This window comes from Sturnira hondurensis, unplaced genomic scaffold (genome assembly GCF_014824575.4).
Source record: "Sturnira hondurensis isolate 20B ecotype Veracruz unplaced genomic scaffold, ASM1482457v3 Scaffold0017082, whole genome shotgun sequence".
Classification (NCBI taxonomy): Eukaryota; Metazoa; Chordata; class Mammalia; order Chiroptera; family Phyllostomidae; genus Sturnira; species Sturnira hondurensis.
The window spans coordinates 570,502-590,996 of NW_028089713.1; the positions used below are offsets into that span (position 1 = coordinate 570,502).

General features: G+C 50.4%; 1 protein-coding gene across 2 annotated transcripts in view; it reads right to left on the reverse strand.

Annotated features, from left to right (window-relative positions):
* The window catches only part of RASSF5 (Ras association domain family member 5), a 69,890-nt gene that overhangs the window by 27,650 nt on the left and 21,745 nt on the right, over positions 1 to 20,495 (reverse strand). The window contains exon 2 of one of the 2 annotated variants that reach the window (XM_037067089.1): positions 16,522 to 16,643. In XM_037067089.1, coding sequence (XP_036922984.1) covers positions 16,522 to 16,643 — 122 coding nt within the window. Of the gene's footprint in view, positions 1 to 1,059; positions 1,824 to 16,521; positions 16,644 to 20,495 lie in introns of those variants that run through there. The other variant, XM_037067090.1, reaches the window with a different exon arrangement.

Genomic DNA, 20,495 nt, shown 5'->3' on the forward strand with positions numbered 1-20,495 from the left:
GGGTGTCCTCAACAATGGAAAGGTCCCCTTGTGTGATGTCAGGGACCAGCAAATGCCAGGCCTACAGGCAAGATGAATCATTCATAAAGGAGGTCTCAGAGTCAGGCCTGGGGAAGTTTAGGGTGAACACGGAGAGGGCTGCTGAATGAATGAGGAGCCTGCGTGTGCCTGTGAAATACAGCAGCGCACTTTGGTCCACAAACAGATCCTTTTAGGTCACTTCTCCAAGGACCTGGCTTAGAGCCCTCTCATATAAATAACAAAATAAATAAGTAAGCAGAGCTCTCTCACCACTCCCACCAGGTCCGTGGCTGTTTGCTGGCTCCGCAGCAACTGGGAGGGTGGGGCCCGGGCCCCCTGGGCAGGGGACTCAGGTGTGCTGGGTGTCAAGGGCTGACAGCTTTAAGAAGCACCTCGAACCCCATTAGGAAACACATGTAAAACCCTGTAGGTTACTTCCGACCAACCCAGGAAGTTAAAGTGGTAGCAGGACAGAAATTTTTAGTTCGCTTCTCCAAACACCGGGGACTTCTGCAAAGCTGCCGGACTGCGTTTTAAGACGATGTCTGGGCATTCACAATACGGAAGTCTTGGCCTCCGAGTGTTTATCCCGTGGGGGGGGGGGGGGGGGGGGNGGGGGGGGGGGGGGGTGCGGCAGTGCTGTGTGAAATCTGCTTTCCACCTAGAGCTTCCAAGCTCAATTTTGGGGGAAAGAAAGAAAGAAAGAGTCGCCCCATCACTCTCCCAGATACAGGTGAGCATGTGGCCAAACCACGAGTCCAGTGCAGCCAAAAATCAAAAATCCTAGAGAGCCATTTTGAAAAGGTCTAGGGACAGGAAATGCCGAAAAGAGAACCTTGGGTTCTGGTGGTCCCGGAGGGCTCTAGACCTAACCTCTGGTCTGTGCAGCCAAGTGCCAGAGGGTCCCCAGGGCAACTGCCCAGCCACTCTGGTAATGACAGGCCTTGTTTGTCAGGAGGCACATTTCCCTCCGAGACCACAGAGGTCATTCTCCCCGACGCCCCCTGAGAGTCTCCTGTACTCGATTATGGAGCGTACCTTCGAAGGACGCCTGCTCTGTACATTCCTGAAGAAGGTGGTCTTCGCAGTGAAGAAGCAGTCCTCCAGGTCCTCCTCCAGGCTGCAGTACCCACTGCTCATGCTGCGGTCCACCGTCATCTAGCCGGGAGCTGGTGGGGGCAGCGAGGGCATCCGCTGGGCCCCCGGGGGTGCGCGCAGGGAGGCGAGGGCCCTCCGCAGGTTCCCGCGGGAGCTCCAAGCCGGCGGGGCCAGTCGGTTAGGCGGCCAGGCAGAGCCGGCGCTAGCCACCGCGCGTCTCACCCTGGGGCCGGTGTGGCTCGGGCAGCAGAGTAGCCTGTTCCCTTCCCGGCGTGGCGCCAGCAGCTGCGAACACGGATCGGACCTGCCTCGGCCCCAGGCTCACTGGGCCTCTGTGGTTTCATGTCCTCGGCTCCCTCCCTCGCCTCGCGCACAGAGCGCCATCTCGACACCTCCCCCGCCTCCCCGCGGCGCCTTTCCTGCCCCTGGTACGGCCAGAGCGGTTCCGAAGCCACTTCCTCTCGCAAGGTTCCTCAAAGCCCTGCACGGCTGTTACGTGCCCTCCCTCTCCTTTGCCCCAGGCCTGCATCTCTCCACCCCACTGGGTGCCACTGGAACTCGGTGGCCAGTGGACTTAGAGCGCCACAGGTCAGATAAAGGATGCAGGGATAGAATAAACCAGGATGGACCCGAGGGGAAAAATTCTTCGTCCGTCCTTCATCCTGCCGAGAACAGCCCATTCCCCTCACCCACGACAGCTCACATTCACCGTGTTGAATGTAAGGTCCACCTTGTCCCTCCCCCCTTTCCCATCCACATTCTTACTCCACCCTCCCATTCCCTATTCTCACTGGGTGAAAGAGCCAGGTCAGTAAGAGTGGTTAGGGAAGTAACTGGAGAAGAAGGAAATCAATATTTGGCCTGCCTGGAGATATAGCAATATTCTAAGTTGAAAATGCCAGAAAAAATGCAGGGGCCCCACAAATATATGCAAATCATATGCAAAGTTATGGCAACCACAGAAGCAAGCCTGCCCTTCCACGGAGGGGAACTTGACCTCAGGGCACCTCAGGATACTGAAGGAGCCTGCAGACAACACCCACGTTATCTGTGTATTTCCCTGACAGTCTGGCCAAGAGGGGTCTCTGCCAGATGTTGTCATTACCACCATGGACAGCTCATTTACATTTCCCATCAGATGGGAAAGGAACACCTTCCTTGACCAGGGCTGAACCCTTCACAGCAATTAGGGCAACCTCCCCACCACCCCAACTTCCCAGATCACCTTTGTACAACTGTGTTCACAAGATGGGCCACGTGTGAGGGTGACTGACGCGCAGCCGGGCATTTAACTTTCCCAACAGCCTGGAGAAAGAGATTATTATTCCCATTTTATGGGTGAGGGAACTAACTGGGCTCAGGGTGGCACAGGAGGACGTGTGTGCTGGGAGTGAGACCCAGGTCTGTGTGATTCTAGGGCCTATGCTTTTAGCCTCTGTGACGTAGCTGCTCAGCAGAGATGGGACTGTTTTGATGTGCGCACTGCCGCCTGGGGTCCCCCCAAAAGCAGACAAAGCCTCCAGAGCCTGGCGACTCTTGTGTGCTCTCGGGGTCCGATGGCCCGTGGACCCTGGGAGCCCCGAGAAGCGGCTGAGAGGGGTTATCGGACTCCCTCCAAGTCCGCGAGGCTTTTCCTGCAGCTCTGAAACAATGCCCTCCTGGAGCCCAAGTTGGGCAGAGGGCTCAACTCAGCCCCAGACAGCAGGCTGCCCACTTCATCTAAAGCTCTGGCTACTTTTATGAGGAACCCGTTCTGCCAGGGCTCTGGAGGGTTTCAAAGTGCAGCTCATTTGGTTCCATCCTCCCATGCCATCTTTCTCCTAGAAGCCTGTGAGAGCCCGGCAGGCATAAACTTGGGGTAGTGGAGAGCCAGCACTCCAGCCACTGGCCACCCTGGGCTCGGAAGACCCTCAGGACCAGCAGCTGCCTCTGTGGACAGGAAGATAATAAGTGGAGGTAGGCGCAGGGGGTGGGGAGAGGGCTGGAGGAGGCTACGGGGTGTTTCAGGGGAAGAGCTCACGTGAATGGTATTGAAGGTCGATTCTGGCTTTGTTTGGAGCAATCTTTTCTTCATATGAGTATTTTGGAGGCGGTTTTTTGGTGGGTTTTCCCCTGAGATGGAGGTTCAGGCAAAGGAAGCTTGTATTGGCCTCACTAGCACCTCCAAGTCCAATGCCATGATGGTGACTGCTGCAGAGAGAGGGGCTCTGCGTGTTCCTCGGGCCATCAATAACAGCCCGCCTGCTTTGTCCAGGCCACAAAGGAACACACTTTTCTTTATAAAAGGAACTTCTTGCTCAGTGGGAATCCAGTACTTAAGGAAAAAACAGACCCCAGGTTCTCTGTGGCCACACTGTGCCCTTGGAGTCACGCAGGGACCTCTGCAAAGCAACCGTGGTGTTACACATTTAAAATGTGCAGTCTTAAAATGCAGCTAATAACCTTTTTTTAAACACCAAGCCAAAGCACCCCAGGAGTCAGCATGATCTCTCCTTGTGGGCAACACAGGAGAAGCCAGACCTGATTAGGAAACATTCTGAGTGACACTGTGTTCTTTTAGGTGCTGCTCCAGGCCATCCCAAATATTATGAAAACCTGATGTCTGAATAGGGCTTTTCAAAGCCCTTCTAACACCCATGACTTCACCTAGGTTGCTCTATAGCCTTGACAGCAGGTATCATCCCCTCTTTGCAGATGAGGAAACTGTTTCATCACAGCTCACACGTTCAACGCCTCCGAACTCCTTGTTCGTGTCTCCCTGCCCCACTTTGTCCGTCAGTGAGTCTAGGCTTGGAAGGAAGCCTCACATGCAGACTCAGCAGAACAGACTGTGCTGGTGAGAACCCTGGGACGAGAAGAAATCTGCGAAGATCACCTATAATACACGAAGTTGGCCAGCCTCCAGGAGGAAGACTCCAGACTGAAGTTCGGGGACCCAAAGAGAGAAAGACGGGGTTCCTTTCAGTGTCTGATGACCTCTCCTCTATGAAGAACCAACAGTGGCAAGAACCTGGCAGGGTGGGGCAGTGGAAAGAAGGCACGGAGAGCCTGCGCAATGCCCTTTATGCCCCTGGAGGTGAAATACAAAGGACGGGAACTGGCTGTCCCTTGTCCCTGGGCTCAGGAGGAGGGCTCTGCGCCTTAAGCAGCACAACTGGAGCCTGAAATCTGGGGCGGTGTGCTGGGGTTCAGAAAGCCCCACTGAATGGTCAGTGGGGGACTTTCCTGTCTCAAAGTGTTAGATGATGAAAACATTATTTTAAGCTTTCTTCATTTTCAAATGAAATCCTGCCACGTGGCCAGTTTGTTGCAGACAAACTGTGATATTAGACAGAAGCTGGTATTCTACTAGTTCCAACTCCAACTCCAGCTTGCTATGGTATCTTGAGCAAGTCTGAACCTCAGGCTTCCTCAACTGTCCTGCCGAGGGATGTCAGAGGTAGAGATCAGTACTTGGAGACTGAAAACGGGGGTGAGGTGTGACCCCACTTCTGAAACATATTTTGAAATCATTAGTAGCCAGTATGTGCAAGTATTGTACTGATAACCTGATGTGCATCATTTAATTTAATCCCTACAACCACCGATGGGCAAGCTACAGTTACCATCCCTGTTTTACAGAGGGGGAAAAGAGGTTCCGACAGATGAAGCCACTTACACACAGTCACACACGCTATGTGGAGCCAGACCACCCCAGCTGGGCCGGCTGCAGAATGTGGGTCCCGGAACCCTGCAGTACCGAGAGGCCGCCCTGTGACGGCCCTCACAGCAGGCAGACGGCCTGAAAGCATAGCTTCACAGACAAGGCAGGAACTACTTCCTCAGTCTGCCAGTGCACCTGTCTTCCCTTTAGCTTCCTGGGGTTTTCCAGGGTTCAGTCATCGACTGTCTTCTCCTACCACGCACCTGTGTCTCCAGTGGCCAAGTCTCACCTATGCAAACAGCACCAACTGAACCTCACAGACTGGCATCTCAGATCTCTTTCCCTCCCAGGCAGCTCACTGACTGCCCAACCCTCCTGCTGCAGCCTTGGTCTCTGCAGGTGGGAAACGGAGCCCTCTGTCCCCTGCCTCACTTCCACCTTCTCCTTCCCCTTCAGTATTTCCTATCTCCTCGAATGCCACAGTGTAGATTATTGCAAAGCCTTCCGGTACTTTCCCTCGACCCACCTGTGCCTCCTCCAAACTCCCTGCCCCCTTGTTGCTCGAGTTACCTTTCTAGGCCAAGATCTGATCAGAGTTGTTATAACATAGAAGCTTCTAGTTGGTTTCAGCTCATACTTATGGAATAATTACCATGTGCCGAGCTCTAGTTGCTTATCCTTCCACACATTCATTTATCAAATATTCACCGAGCACCTTCTACATGGCAAGCACTGGCCTCAGTATCGAGTCCAGGCCTGAGTATGACACACGCGTAGTTCCTGCCTTCTCATAATGTGCAGTCCAGCAGGCCAACGTGAAATAAGACATTATGTTAGGCTTCCCGAGCTGTTACACGTTTTGTTATGTCACTTAAGGCTCACAGCACGGCAGGAAGTAATTCACGGGCGAGTAAACTGGGGCTCAGACTTGTATCTGACAGTTCTCCATCACAGCTGTGGTCCCCCTCCAGTGACGTCAGCAATATCCAGGTCCTTCAAGGCCCTCCGCAGCACGGGCCAAGTCCATGGCTCCCACCCATCTCCAGCTACAGTCAAGCACCCATCCATTACAGCTGCACAACCTTTGATTCACTTTCCCAGCAGCCGCCCTGCCCTCTTGTGGTTTGGCTCTTGCCTGTCAATACCCTCCTCCTTTGTCCTCCTGACTTCCTGATGCATTTGCCAATAGCGACCACACCTCCCACACCTTCCCCTGCCTCTTAGGAGCAACTTTTCCGCAGTGTCTGTTGGGCTGCATCTTAAGAACGCCACCCTCCATCCTGAGAGCAGAATTTGACAGCACAAAATGTACTGGGCACCCCAGACAGCTCAATTTCTCCCCAGGTGACACACCATTTTGGTTAGACTCACAGAAGATTCACTTTCTCAGAGTTCTAGCTCACACGGCACTCCTCCAGCTCAGCTGCTAGGGTGACAGCTTCGATAGGGCCCTGACACTTAAAGCCACAGAGGCAGGGACATCAGCCACACAGAGAGGCAGAGGCCCAGAAGAGCTCATGCTGGGTCTGAATCAGGCCTCGGGAGTCTTCTTTAGGAAGACTCGAGAAGCCCAGCAGGTGCGTCTGATCGACCCCTGCATCCCTCGGTGCTCCTCTCCGGGCAAGGCCAGTCCTCTCACGGCCGAAGTAGTGTGGCCCTCCGTGTGAGAGGTGGCCAGGCCTTGCACCACTACACACAGGAAGAGGACTGTGTTGTCCCCGCGGAGCCTCAGGCCTGACCTGGCCCAGCCAGAGGTCAGCTCAGGCAGCCACTGCTTCTAGGATAGAAGCAGAGGGGAAGGCTGTGAGGAGCACAGAGAAGTGTCTCCAGTGCTCAAGGACTTCTAGGGAAGTAAGTACTGGAGTTCTCTGAGTTCTGTGCCTCCTCAGAGCCAGGATCTCAGATACTTCCTAGTTGGGAAGCCTTTTGGCTCTGCCTGATCAGAAATGAGCTCCCATGGGTTCGCCTGGGCTGCTCCAAGGGGCTCTGGGGCAGCTCCCGAGAGATGCAGCTGTCTCCTAGGTCAAATCCCTGACAGCTGTGGCCAGCACTTCTGGCTTGTAGAGCATGGAGGGAAATGTGTGTGTGTGTGTGTGTGGGGGGGGGAGCAGCTATCCCAGATGTAGCCAGAGTGGAGAGGGTGTGGGGGACTGGCCCGTTCCTTTGGCACAGGAGCGTGGGCTGGCAGTAAATGAGATAAAATAGAATCATAGAATACATTCAATTAATCCTAAGAAGGCAAAAAAATGAAAAAGGGAACAAATAATAGATAAGACAAATCAAAAACAAATAGCAAGATGATAGACTTAAATCTACTTATGTAAATAATCACATTAATGTAAATTATCTAAATAACCCAATTAAAGGACAGAGATTACACAAATATATTTTTAAAAATATGATCCAACTATTTGCTGGAAAATGTCTATAAGAAGTGACAGTTAAGTACAAAGATACAAATAGCCTAAAAGTAAAAAAATGAATAAAGAAACACCATGCTGATGCTAATCTAAAGACAGCTGGAGTGGCTATTTTAATATCAGACAAAGTCGATTTCGGGGCAAAGAATATTACCAGGGATAAGAAGATTACTTTGTGCCCTGGCAGGTGTGGCTCAGTGGATTGAGCACTGGCCGTCAAACCACAAGGTTGTAGGTTCAATTCCTGGTCAGGGTACATGCCGGGGTTGTAGGCCAGGCCCCCAGATGGGGGGGGGGGCCTATGAGAGGCAACCCATTGATGTTTCTCTCACACATCAATGTTTCTCTCCCTCTCTTCCCCTCTTTCTAAAAATAGAATAAAATCTTTAAAACAAAATAAATCTCAAGCAAAAATTGCAGAAAAACATCCTTTAAAAAAAGGTTATTTAGTAATGTAAAGGGGTCAATTAACAAGAGGAAATACTTATCCTAAATGTTTAGTCACTGAATAATGGAGCTTTGAAATATGACGGGGAACCCAAAGTAATGGATTTTATTTATAAAAAATTGTGTATTTATTCTTACATGATTAAACTTCAGTCACCTTCAAAATACTCTCCATTTGGTGCAATGCAACTATTGAGACTTTTTTTCACTGCTCAAAACAGTTTTTTGAACTCCTCAATTTTGTTGCCTTTTAGTGCTCCAGCCATTTTGTTTCACCTCTTCCACGTCAGCAAAACCTTTCCCTTTGAGGGCTTTTTTTCGCCCAGGGAAACAAAAAAAATATCTAGCTCTGGGCAGGATCAGGGGAACAGGGAAGGTGGGGCATGGGGATCGTTTAGAGTTTTTGGTCAAAACCTGCTGAACGCTCAGCACAGTGTGGGCAGGTGCTCTTGTAAACGCATTGAAAGAGTCTTCAGGACAAATTCACTGAAGCTGAATGCAGCATCTCACAACAACACCAGCTGGTACACTGACACCAGATGGGTTCACCACAGATGGGTTCCTAGAACATCCCCCTAGTGGGGGAAGCCTGTACTACAAGAGGCCGGCTTTCCAGAAGACAATTCCAGTTGTTTGGGTCCCCCTCAAAGAGGAGGCTAGAGCTGTAGGGAAAAATAGGCAAATCCACAATTAAAGTTGGAGATTTCAACATCCCTCAATAATTGATTAAATAAGTAGACCACACGGGATGACTCAACAAAAGGTCTCTACTATTGTTAGTGGACTGCAATTGCATTTGCTAAAAGTTTATTGAGCATTTCAGAGAGGGCCCAGGCCCCAGAATCCCCTGCGAGGAGCGCGGGTATTTATCCTGGGCCCCTGTTACAAAAGAGGAGGGGCTGGCCCTCGGGAGGGACAGACCCCTCCCCCAGGCTCTCCCCTTCTTGGTCCCAAGCTCCCCCGTGTGGTGGTTCTGGGTTCAGCCGTGGCCGCTGGGCTGCAGACTGGGGCACAACTGGCCCCAGGTGCTTACCCAGCCAAGGGTTCTGCAAAGCCAGAGCGGGGTAGAGAGCGTAGGGAGGAGTAGGGCGACTGCGGGAGGGAGCACTGAGCGAGGTGCCAGGAAGCTGAGCTTTACACGCCAGCTGAGTCACGACTCCGCAGTTCCAGGGGCTGAGAGAGATGGTTCTTGAGGGGCCCTGCTGAGGAATGACAGCGGCAAGATGGGGGAGGGGGTGTAGGAGGCAGCAACCTGTCAGGCAGAAACACCAGCAGGCGGGGCTGACCTGCCCCGGGGCTTTGGAAGCCATCTGTCCCTCTGGTGAATGGGGTCTGGGTATTACTGGTCTTTTTATCAACAGTGGAATAATAACTTGGGCTGCAAAGGACATAATCGTTAAGTCTTATAGTAAGACGTGCACACCCAAACCACACAGTGTCCTGGTTTTCTATGTAGGATGAAACCATCACTGGTATTCTGGAGAACCGGCAGAGCCAGACCATGAAGGCTTTCATGTGCTAATCCACATTTAGATGGAGTCTGAGGACAATAGCGAGCCACTGAGGGCTTTCGCCACAGGCGAGGCGATACAAAAATCCACAGATATGCGCTGGATGCCCACCCCTTCCCCCGCAGGCAGGCGCAGTCTCGGACCTTCCCTCGCAGCCTCACAACCACCCTGTCAACCCACCCACCGCTCGGAGGGGAGACCGGGGCTCAGAGAAACCAAGAGGCTTGTCTTGCATCACACACCAATTACCTCGTTGACACAGTCTGGATTAGAACCTAGCTCTTCAGTCACCCACGCAGGGGCCTTTCTTTTGTTTAAGAAAAGAGTTATCAGCTTTTTAAAATATTGTACTAGAAACACACGACAGTATCTGGTTATCCACGCAACACTGAATGGAACGGCAAACAGTGGAAGTTGTCTCACTCTACCCGTTTCAACTCCCTGCCCGCCTGGGTGAAATCTCTTCCAGCGGTTGGCTGGGTGTCTTCCAGCCCTTCATGCTACATTTACATCCCCCCAAAAATACAAATGGGTTTGCCCTGCGTGTACCGACGAGTGACTTGTTTTCAATTCACCCTATTCTACGAGGTACAGTGGTCCATCTCTCCTTTGGACGGGCACTGTGGTGTGGTACCAGTGTAGGGGCTGGAATGTCCTTGCAGCTGCCCTGGGACTCTCTCCGTGGCTCACTGGGCCCCTTGGGCACCAGTTCCAACCAACACACCCTGCGCAGTCCGGGACAAACGACTGACGGGAGCAGCCCCTGCAGGCAGCGTTCCCCACGATGCTCCTGGGGATTTCAGAACAGTGCCTGGCTTGATAGACACACGCAGGAAGAGTTTGAGGCAGCCCTTAGACACATTTGTCTTTTACTTTTAGACATGAATAATTAATTTGATGTGTCAGCAAAAAGTCCTAAGTACATCAGACAGTGATTCAGGCTTTTAAAAAGCTCCTTTAACGTAAGTTTAAGTTCACTAAAATAAAGTTCAGGTTTACTGAACTTTACTGTGGAGAAAGGCTAAGTAAATAATAGCAGAGGTGGAGCATGGACACGGCCAGGGTCCTGAGTGGGACGTGCCTGAGTGAGGTTCGGGACCTGCTGGAGGAGGGGCTGGACTCTGCAGCTGGGGGCTTGGGAGCCCTGGATTCTGGCGGCCCGGAGGAGGGGAGAAGAAGCCAGCCCGTCAGACATAAGATTCAATCCCTGGTTGCAGTAATTTGAGTGGAATAAAGAGTTTTTCTCTTGTCATCTGGACATTCCATATACCGAGAAAAATAGCGACCAAAGGCAAGGAGGACGGAGCTACCGGGATCCCCTCTGGCCGCTGCCGGTTATGAAGACAATGCAGACAATGCGGTCTTGTCTGGGGCGAGGACTTCTTCCCTTCAAGTCGCCTTTCCCAAAGACAGTGAAAGGACTGGGCCCAACCAGCAGAGACCTCAATTCCTCAGAAGTGCATGGGGACCCCTGAGGGCTTTTTCATCATCCCAGAAGTGACGAGGTAAGGCCACCCGTAAGACCACCTGAAGTATGAAGTCACTGGGGCACGCCTCCAGATAAAAGAACTGCAGCCGGTTTGGCAATTTATAGTGGTCTTCAGCCACTGGCAGCCGTGTTCTCTGGGAGACAGGCTTCAACTGAAGAAGGCGTCTGGGGTGGACTTAAGGAGGCTTGCTCAGTCAGCAGTGGGTGCCCACAGGCAAAGCCAGACATCACAGGCCTCAGGGATCTCCAAGGAGAGACTGAGGAACACTGGCTCTGAGGCTGGCAAAAGCACAGGCAGTCGCCAGCTACCCTTCCTCGGTTTCTCTGCCTGAACACAAGACCCCCCCATAGTCTTGTGAGTAGACCTGGGGGCTCTGAGCTGCCCCCTCCACGCCTGCCCCTTCTCCCTCCCTCCTGCCTCCCTCAGGCCCGGCAGAGAGACGGCAGAACCCTGGGATTACTGCTTTTCCAAGGTTGATACCTACCTACCTACAGGGTGATCTCAACAATGTTTGCCAAAGTGTCTGAATGTACAGGAAGAAAAAAAAATGTTAACTAACAGTGGTTCTCTCTGGATGAAGGAAAATCAATGATTTTATTTTTTCCCTTAAGGAGCAAAAAGGAGCAATGCCACCAAGCTGAGACCTCCTCACAGCCATATGTCCCCACACTAGCTGAACTCAGACCAAGGCCCTAGCCACAGTAAACCCCTCAGGAAAATGGCGCTCGAACTTTAGGTTAGCTAGCCCAGGTGACAATGTCAAGGTGAAAGAAAGTCTATCCTGGTATTTAACAGAAAATCAAGCCAAGGCGGAAACCAGCACAAACACGCTTTTTAGAAAAGGCAAGTGAGGCTGGAGCTGGGCCCAGGTTTTATTGATAGAAGGCCAGGTCCTGCCCCACTTGTGCTGAAGCACGCAGTCATGCCTCATGTCCAAGGCAGACAGGGCAGCCCGCCCCCGCCACGGAGCAACCCAACTCTGGGCTCTTCGCTGGCTGGGGGCTGCTCCCCTCCCACAGGGGCCTCCTGGCTCCTTCTGTGTGTCTCTATGTGGCTCCTTCTATTGGGTTGGCCAAAAAGTTCATTTAGTTTTTTCTGTACAATGGCTTTAACTTCATTTGAAACAAATTTGTTAGATTGTATTGTGACAGCTGTCATATCAGTGTGCATTTAAAAAAAAAATCCTTATCAGGCCATCGCTCTCTAACACCAGCGGGGCATCTAGCTCACCAAGCTGCAGCCTAAGGAGTAGGGGAGTGGGGGGTGGGGGCGGTGAGTAAAGAGGTCTCTATACCAAGGCTCTTACAAAGCAGAGTGCCTGCAAATCCACCACACTGAGGAAGCAACTGGCTATCAAAGCCGCTCACAAGAGTGCGCCCTCTGCTGGAAGGGTGAGGAAAGCTCATCGTTACAGGCCTGGTACTGTGGCACTTGGTGAAATTAGATGTTATCAGAAGTCCACTAAACTCCTGATTTGCAAACTTCCCTTCCAGCATCTGGTGTGAGGAATTGCTCAGGATTTCAAACAGATCTACACTTCCAGGTGCAGCTATTGGTGCTTTGCAGGAGGCAAGTGAGGCCTATCTAATTGGCCTTTTTGGAGATACCAACCTGTGTGCTGTCCACACCAAACATGTAACAATTTTGCCAAAAGACATCCAGCTAGCATGTTGCATGCGTGGAGAACATGCTTAAGAATCCACTCTGATGGGAGACATTTCATTCTTTAAGAAAAAAATTATCTTCTTCCTGTTATGAATGTTAGATATTTTTTCCATGGGATCAAAAGGTACCTAAGTGTATGATTGACTGCAAGTGGAAAATAGGGGACAGAAATCAGGTATTGGAGGTTTTTCCATTTTCATTTGCATGTGAATTTTTAAAATATAAATGAGGGAACACAAAGCATTGATGCAAGTCAAGGTGTTTCAGAGAACAAATTTCAGCAGTTCAACTTTATAACAATATAAATTAACCTGCTAGCCCTGGCTGGTGTAACTCAGTGGACTGAGCACCGGCCTGCAAACCAAACAGTTGCCAGTTCAATTCCCACTCGGGCGGGCATGCCTGGGTTCGGGCCAGGTCCCCAGTTGGGGGCACGCAAGAGGCAACCACACATTGGTGTTTCTCTCCCCCTCTCTCTCCCTCCCTTTCTCTCGCTCTAAAAATAAATAAAATCTTTTTAAAAAAGAATAAACCTGCTAAATTTTCCTGGACAATGCCAAAATTTGGATTTTTAAAAAACAAGTACATTTCTTACTGGCGGCAACTAACGGACGTTTGTAGCCCTTTCACCACCAGCAGGTCCCACCCACTTGCCGCGCTTTTTGAACTGAGCTGGTCTCCACGCACACGCGTGTTTTTAATGTCATCTGTCTCCTGTGCTACTCCTGCAATTTTGCTACTAAAATACATTAAACTATAAAAAACTTATTAAAATTGGTGAGTTTTTGTGCAGCCATTTTAATATTGAAGATGGAAGAAAATATGCAACATTTATGGTTTCAAGAAAGGTAAAAACACAACTGAAAGGCAAAAAAAGATTTGTGCAGTGTATGGAGAAGGTGCTGCGACTGATTAAACATGTCAGAAGTGGATTGTGAAGTTTCTTGGTACTGTTGACCTTTTGGCCAACAATTCTTTGCCGTGAGGCTGTCTTACACACTGGAAGATATTTAGCAGCATGTCTGGCCTCTACTCACTAGAAGCCAAGAGCAGGAGATAGCCAACATACTCAAAAAATCCAAATCAATAAAGTTATTGATGGAAACAAAATATGTGTCTCTTATTTTATGGAAGAAACTAAATGGACTTTTTGGCCAACCCAATATACGTCTGTGGGCTTCAGCTCTAGACATAGCCATGACTTCGCTTGCCAGGGGTTCCCTGCTGGAGGGAAAGGGGGTGCCTCTGCCTCCAAATGCTCAGAACTGACATTCTGAAGATGGGACGATATGTGTGGCAACCCCCAGGCCCCTCTGTGTCCTCTGCCCCCCACACTGGGAGCAGCGAACCCGCTTCAGGCAGGGTTCCTCCACCTCAGCACTGCTGACATCTGGGGTCAGACGGTCTTCACTGTGGGAGGCATTGTGGAGTACAGCACATTCAGCAGTGCCCGGCCTCTACCCCTGGGTGCCAGCAGCTCCCTCCAGTTGTGGCGATCAAAACACCTCCAGAAACTGCCACATATCCTCTGGGAAAAGGGGGCAAATCGCCCCATTTTCAGACCTGCAGCTTTAGAAGAAAAGATAGAAGAGACTGGAAAACCAGGAAGTGGTGGGGGGCAAGCTCCAGGCTGAGAGATGCATGGAGTTGAAAGAACCAAGAGAAGAGAGACTTGGAAGCTCCCAAATGAGACAGAAAATTGGGAAAATAAAGAGCTGTTTAAATAAGATTTTTAGGAAATGTTGCTCTATGGTGTGCTGAAGAATACCTTCAGCAAAAAATCATTCAGTAGGGCTTTGGGAGTCAAATTTGTGTCCTTACCTCTTCCTCCTCCCCTCCCTGCCAAAACCTGGTTAGACAGGTTCTGGCTAGAGACACGGCCCTCCCAACAGGCTGGGTTACATTCAGGCCACACCATTAGCAGTTACTATTCCAAAGTGTGTGGAGGATATCTAGAATTTTAAAAAATATATTTCAGAATTGATTCGATATCATTTTTAAAGTCCTCACGCAAGGATATGTTTATCGACCGAGCAAGAGAGATGTGAAAGAGACACGTTGATCAGTTGCCTCCCACACGTGCCCCGACTGGGAACCAAGCCTGCAGCCTTTCTGGTGTACGGGACACCGCTCCAACCAACTGGGCCGCCTGGCCAGGGCTGATTCAATATCATTTTGTAAAAACAAACATCATATTTGCTCTCCAGTAAAGCCTTCCCAGTGGGAGAGAAAGGCACGGGGGAGCAGCTGAATGGCCGGTGACACCCATGGGCAGCTCAGATGACCAAGCAGCACTGATCACATGCAACACGGCCAGACAACACAGACAGAAGGCGAGTCTGGGGACTGGGGGCCAGACCCCAGCACCCCCAGGTTCACTCGGGGTCTCTTCAGGAAATAACCAGTTACCCAGCATCTGTATTGTTTCTCACAGGACCTCGGGCTCTTCCTTCATAAAGCTGGGGCTCACTTGTTTAAAGTCCAGCTTCCCTACTCTTCTGCAAGCTCTGGAGGGCAGGGGTCATATCTGTTTACTTCATCACTAAGTTCCTGGCATTCCTGGGCCTGCATATGCTCAACATTCAAATCATATTTGTTAAATGAATATGCGGATGGTATCCTGGAACACTCCTTACTTCCTTGACAGGCAACCCCTGATTCATACATTAAGATTCAGAGCCAATGTCACCTCCTTTGGGAAGTCCTCCGTGATTTCTCCCAACAGAAACAATTGTATTTTGGGCTCAAAACAACCGATTCATATTTTATGACAAATTGCATCACAGTATATATACTATCTGGTTGTATTCTGTCTCCCCTGCCAGAATGTAACCTCTTTAAGGATATAAAATGTGATGTATCATTTATTATCCCACTTTCACCAGTGCTTGGCACATAGTAGATACTCAATAAATTCTTGTTCAATGCAAGAATCAAAAGAAAAGCTCTCCTGTCACCCTTCCAAATCCTAGACATCAAAGTGCAGCCACATCCTGATCCAATGCCTTGGCAAAGTCTAGAACCGAGATGTGCTTTGGGCATCAAATTTCCTGGTCCTTTAACACAGGGAGGAAATACTGGCTGAGACCCTCTGCAGTTCATCTGGTCTGGCTGGCAGCCCAACATTCCCACTGTTCCAGGGCTCTGAGGCCTCAAGGGATCTTCAGGAGCCTCCTCTGGGACCCCTGCTGCCCCACCCATACCCACACCTCTGGCTTAAAGTCCAAGGTCAAGGCAGGCTCTGGACCAGAGGACAGACCTCTCCGTGTCACTGTTCCTGTTCCATCCCCCAGTCTCTTGGAAAGGAGCATCTGCTATTGTGATTCATAATAAGAAATGTACATTTGGTCTCTGTCCCCAGTTCAGGCATAGAGCTCCTAAAACCCTTGGAATTTCCGGAGTGATGAGAGCCACCAAGGTGTTTCTTGTTCTGTTAATAAGGTGGCTTTTGGATCCCATCTAAAGAAGGGGGCTAGTTGCCAGCAGAGCCTACAGAGTGATTGGAGTGTTGGAACTTTCAGCCCCACCCCCCTGACCTCCATGGAACGGAGAGGGGTTGGAAGTTGAACCCATCACTAATGACCAGTGATTCAACCAATCACGCCTATATAATGAAGTCTCTATAAAAACCCGAAGGACAAGAATCAGAGAGCTTCCTGGCTGGTGAGCACGGGGAGGCGCAGGGAGAGGGGCACGCCTGGAGAGGGCATGGAGCTCGGTGCCCCTTCCCACACACTTTGCCCAAGGCATCACCTCCGTCTGGCGGTTCCTTGGCGCTATCTTTTTATAATAATCTGGTATGTAACATGTTTCTCTGTGTTCTGTGAGCTGCTCTAGCAAATTAATCAAACCCAAGGAGGGGGTTGTGGTAACCTCCCGTCTACAGCTGGTCGGGCAGAAGCCCAAATGACAACTGAAGAGGTGGGGGAGGAGCAGAGAGTGAAGCTGAGTTGTAAGACACCCAGCTGGTATCAGAGAGTTGCTTTGGTATGCAGAAAAAACAAAAACAAAAACAAAACCCTACACACATCACAATTGGATGCAGAATCAGAATGTGCATCTGTGAACCCCATCGGGCCAGAAGGGGACCCTAACATCCAGCGCATGTAGAGCACTCATGCCACCCCTTACTACCCCGCCCCCCACCAGAGCTGCTGGAGAGACAGTGGAGCCCAAGGAACCAGCAAAGGCTGCTTCCAGCCTGGTCCTGGAACTCTGCGGCCTACCTGGCCAAAGGTTGGAGTGAGGGTGCTTTCTGGAGAGGGCCTGTCCCTGGCTGGGGCTCCCTGCCGACTGCAGTCCAGCTGGATCAGATTTCGGCACTCCGGGTGGCAGGTGAATTTACAGTCTGCAGGGAAAAACCACAGGGGGGTTAGGGGCCAGGATCCCAGAGAAAAAACTTGAGGGGCTGCATCTAACTCCTAGAGGGAAAACCATGCAAGAGAGAAGTGGAGGGTGGGAGAGCGCAGTGGAATGACGTGACTCTCCGAGCTGTTGCAAACGGCGAAGATCGATGAGTGCTTGCCAGGCACCGTGGGCGAAATTGCAGGTTCAGCTCCAGGTTGCCGCAACAAAGTGAAGGCTGCAATAAAGCAAGTCACACAAATGCCTTGGTTCCCAGGGCACAGAAAAGTATGTCTATTAAGTGAGCAGCAGCATTAGACCTTTAAAAGACAATGTATAGCTCTGGCTGGTGTAGCTCAGTGGATTGATCGTGGGCTGGGAAACAAAGGACTGCAGTTTGATTCCCAGTCAGGGCACTTGCCTGGCTTGCAGGCCAGCTCCCAGCGGGGGGTGCACAAGAGGCAACCATACATTGATATTCTCTCCCTCTCTCCTTCCCTTCCCCTCTAAAGATAAATAACTAAAAATCTTTTTAAATGTATATAACTTAATTAAAAACGCTTTATTGCTAAAAATGCTAGCCATCCTATGAGCCTTCAGTGAGCCTCAAGAGGGCCACTGACTGAACAAGGTGCCAATTGCTGAAGGCTGGTGATGGTGACAATGTCTTAAAGAAGACAACAGAAAAGTGTGCCACTGTGATGCGTCCTTCCTGTCACAGCGATGTCTCTGTGACACGCGATGCCGCCTGACCGCATTCTACCCCCAGTGGAACTTCTCGCAGAGTGGGAGGCAGCCCTATCAAGCCCTGCTGCTGCTGTGACAAGGGAGCCCAGGTCCTGTTCTGACTCCTTTGTTGCCATGCCAACCGGGAGTAGATTCCATCTCAGAAAATCACCTTCTTCGCTCATCCATAAAAAGTAACTCCTCATTCATTAGTGTTATCATAAGACTGCAGCAATTCAGTCACATCGTCAGGCTCCACTTCTAATTCTAGTTCCCTTGATGTTTCCACCAAGGCTGCAGGTACATCCTCCCCTGAAGCCTGGAACCCCTCAAGTCATCAAGAGTGTTGGAGTCAAGTTCTTCCAAACTCCTTTTAATGTTGATATTTTTACCTCTCCCCATGAATCGCAAGTGTTCTTAATGTAAAACGATGACTCCTTCCCAGAAGGTTTTTGACTTACGTTGTCCAGACCCATCAGAGGAAGCTCTATCTGGTGCTGTGCCTCACAAAATGTATCCCTTAAAAGACTTGAAAGTCAAATTTACTCTTCAACCCACGGACTACAGGATAAATGTGGTGTTGATGGGCATAACAACAGTAACCTTGTACATCTCCATCAGAGCTCTTGCATGACTAGGTACATTGTCAATGAGCAGCATATTTCGAAAGGCATCATTTCTTCTGAGCCGTACTTCTCACCAGTGGGCTTGAAATACTCATTAAGCCACGTTGTAAACAAATGTGCTGTCATCCAGGCTTTTGGATGTGCTCTGTACATGTTGTTCCATGTTGTTCCATGTACAGTGCACAGGCAGAATAGATTTAGTGTGATTCTCAAGGGCTCTAGCATTTTCTGAATGGTTAATGAGCACTGGCTTCCACTTAAAGTCACCGGCTGCATTAGCCCCTAACAAGAGAGGCAGCCTGTCCTTTGAAGTTCTCAAATCAGCCACCGGCTTCTCTCTAGTCGTGAAACTCACACATGGTCCCTTCTTCCAATAGAAGGTTGTTTGTGCACATGGGAAATAAGTTCACTATAGCCACCTTCATTAATGATCTCAGCTAGATCTTCTTGGGTAACTTGGTGCAGCTTCTATATCAGCGCTTGCTGCTTTACTTTGTACTGTTATGTTATAGAGACATCTTTCCTTAAACCTTATGAACCTACCTCTGTTAGCTTCAGACTTTTCATCTGCAGCTCCTCACCCCTCTCAGCTCTCATAGAATTGAACAGAGTTAGGGCCTTGCTCTGGATTAGGCTCTGGTTTAGGGAATGTGGTGGCTGGTTTGATCTCCCACCCAGACCAGTAAAACTTCCAGCGTATCAGCAATAAGGCTGCTCCACTTTGTCATCCGGTGCCCCCTGGAGACGCACTCTTACCTTCCTTCAAGGACCCTTTGCATTCACCACTTGACGCTGTTTGGCACCACAGGCCTAGCTTTCTGCCTGTCTCGGCTTACAGTATGCTTTCCTCACTGAGCCTAATCATGTCTAGTCTTGGATTTAAAGTGAGAGACGTGCGACTCTTCCTTTTACACGAACATTTAGAGGCCATTGTAGAGTTATTACTTGACCTAATTTCAATATCGTTGTGTCTCAGGGGAGAGGGAGGCCCAAGAAGAAGAAGAGAAACGGGGGACAGCCGGACACACACATTTATTAAGTTCACTGTCTTATATGGGCACGGTTTGTGGCGCCCCTGATAATTACAATAGTAACATTAAAAACCACCGATCACAGATCATCACAACAAATACAATGATGATGAAAAAGTCTAAAATATTGACAGAATGACCAAAATGCAATTCAGAGACACCAAGTGGGCAGATGCTTTTGGGCAAATGTCGCCGATAGACTTGTCCGAGGCCGGGTTACCAAGAACCTTCAATCTGTGAACCGCGCACCACCTGGGAGGCGCAACGCAGCGAGGCACAATGAAACGTGGTGTGCCCGCACACCTCTGCCAACTAAACAGGCTTCCCCTCCGTTATTCTGTGTGACTCTGCAATCACTACTATTGTAACTGTACAGACAGGGGATTGGGGCTTAGGGACTTCAGCGACTTTCTCAGCATCAGATCATCCGGCTCTGGACTGGTGCTTCTCCTACTAACTCACATTAATTTGATCACCAGGGACCATGGCTCCCGGGGGAAGGAATTCACTCTTCTGGGCCTCATTTTGCCCATCTGCAAAAGACAGGTCACAGCAGCCCTACCTGGCGCACCAGGATGTTTATAACTACAGGGGAAAACAGGTTTTCACAAATTAAAAACGCATCCAAGGACATAGGCATTATCGTCAGCAGCAGGACAGGCCCTCAGCCATCTCTCACCGGCCCCTTCAAGAAATGAAGGGAAGCCTCTCTAACGCAGCTGGCGTAGCCTGCAGACAACATCTCAAATCACTTCCGTGGAAACAGGAATTAATGAGCCGTAGGGACTGCATTAGAGATGGGGAAACTGAGACCCAGAGAGGTAAAGCAAGGTGCCCAACGACACACAGCTTAGTGGCAGAGCCAAAGCTGCTAGTATCTTCCAGGTCCCGCAAGGGCTCTCTGGAGTGACCTTGGCAGAAGGGAGGTGACGTTGAAGGGGCTGGAGTGGGCAGGGTTTGTGGCAAGAGACACAACAGTGTGGACTTGCTTGAATCACTAGGGGACAACTTTTGATTCATAGGGGCTCGGGATCCTGACACTTCTCCTTTATTTCAACAATCTCCGAAAAAAACTGATACATTTAGGCTCTTTTTAAAGCTGTCACAGCAAACTCTGTCTTGAGGTAAGGATGGGTCTCTTCTTCCCACTCTTTTTTGCAGTTTTAAAATGAGACCCCCACTCTCCCCAGCTTCCCTTACACCCCGAAGAGAGGCACCGGGGCCGCATTCCTCATGCAGGGTTTGCCACTAACGCCTGCAGGGAGCACCTCAACGAGGGCAGGGACTCTTGGGGATTCCAGAATCCTCAGGCCTTCTGACTCAGCCTTCTGAAGCTCCCTACCACGTCTGGGGTGGCGGTTAGAGGCTCTGCTGCTCATCTCCCTCACGCCTGAAAACAAGGCCCACTGATGTCCCCACCTTCACTGCCCACTCACGTCTGAGCCTCCCTGACTCTCCTGGACGCCGTCCTCT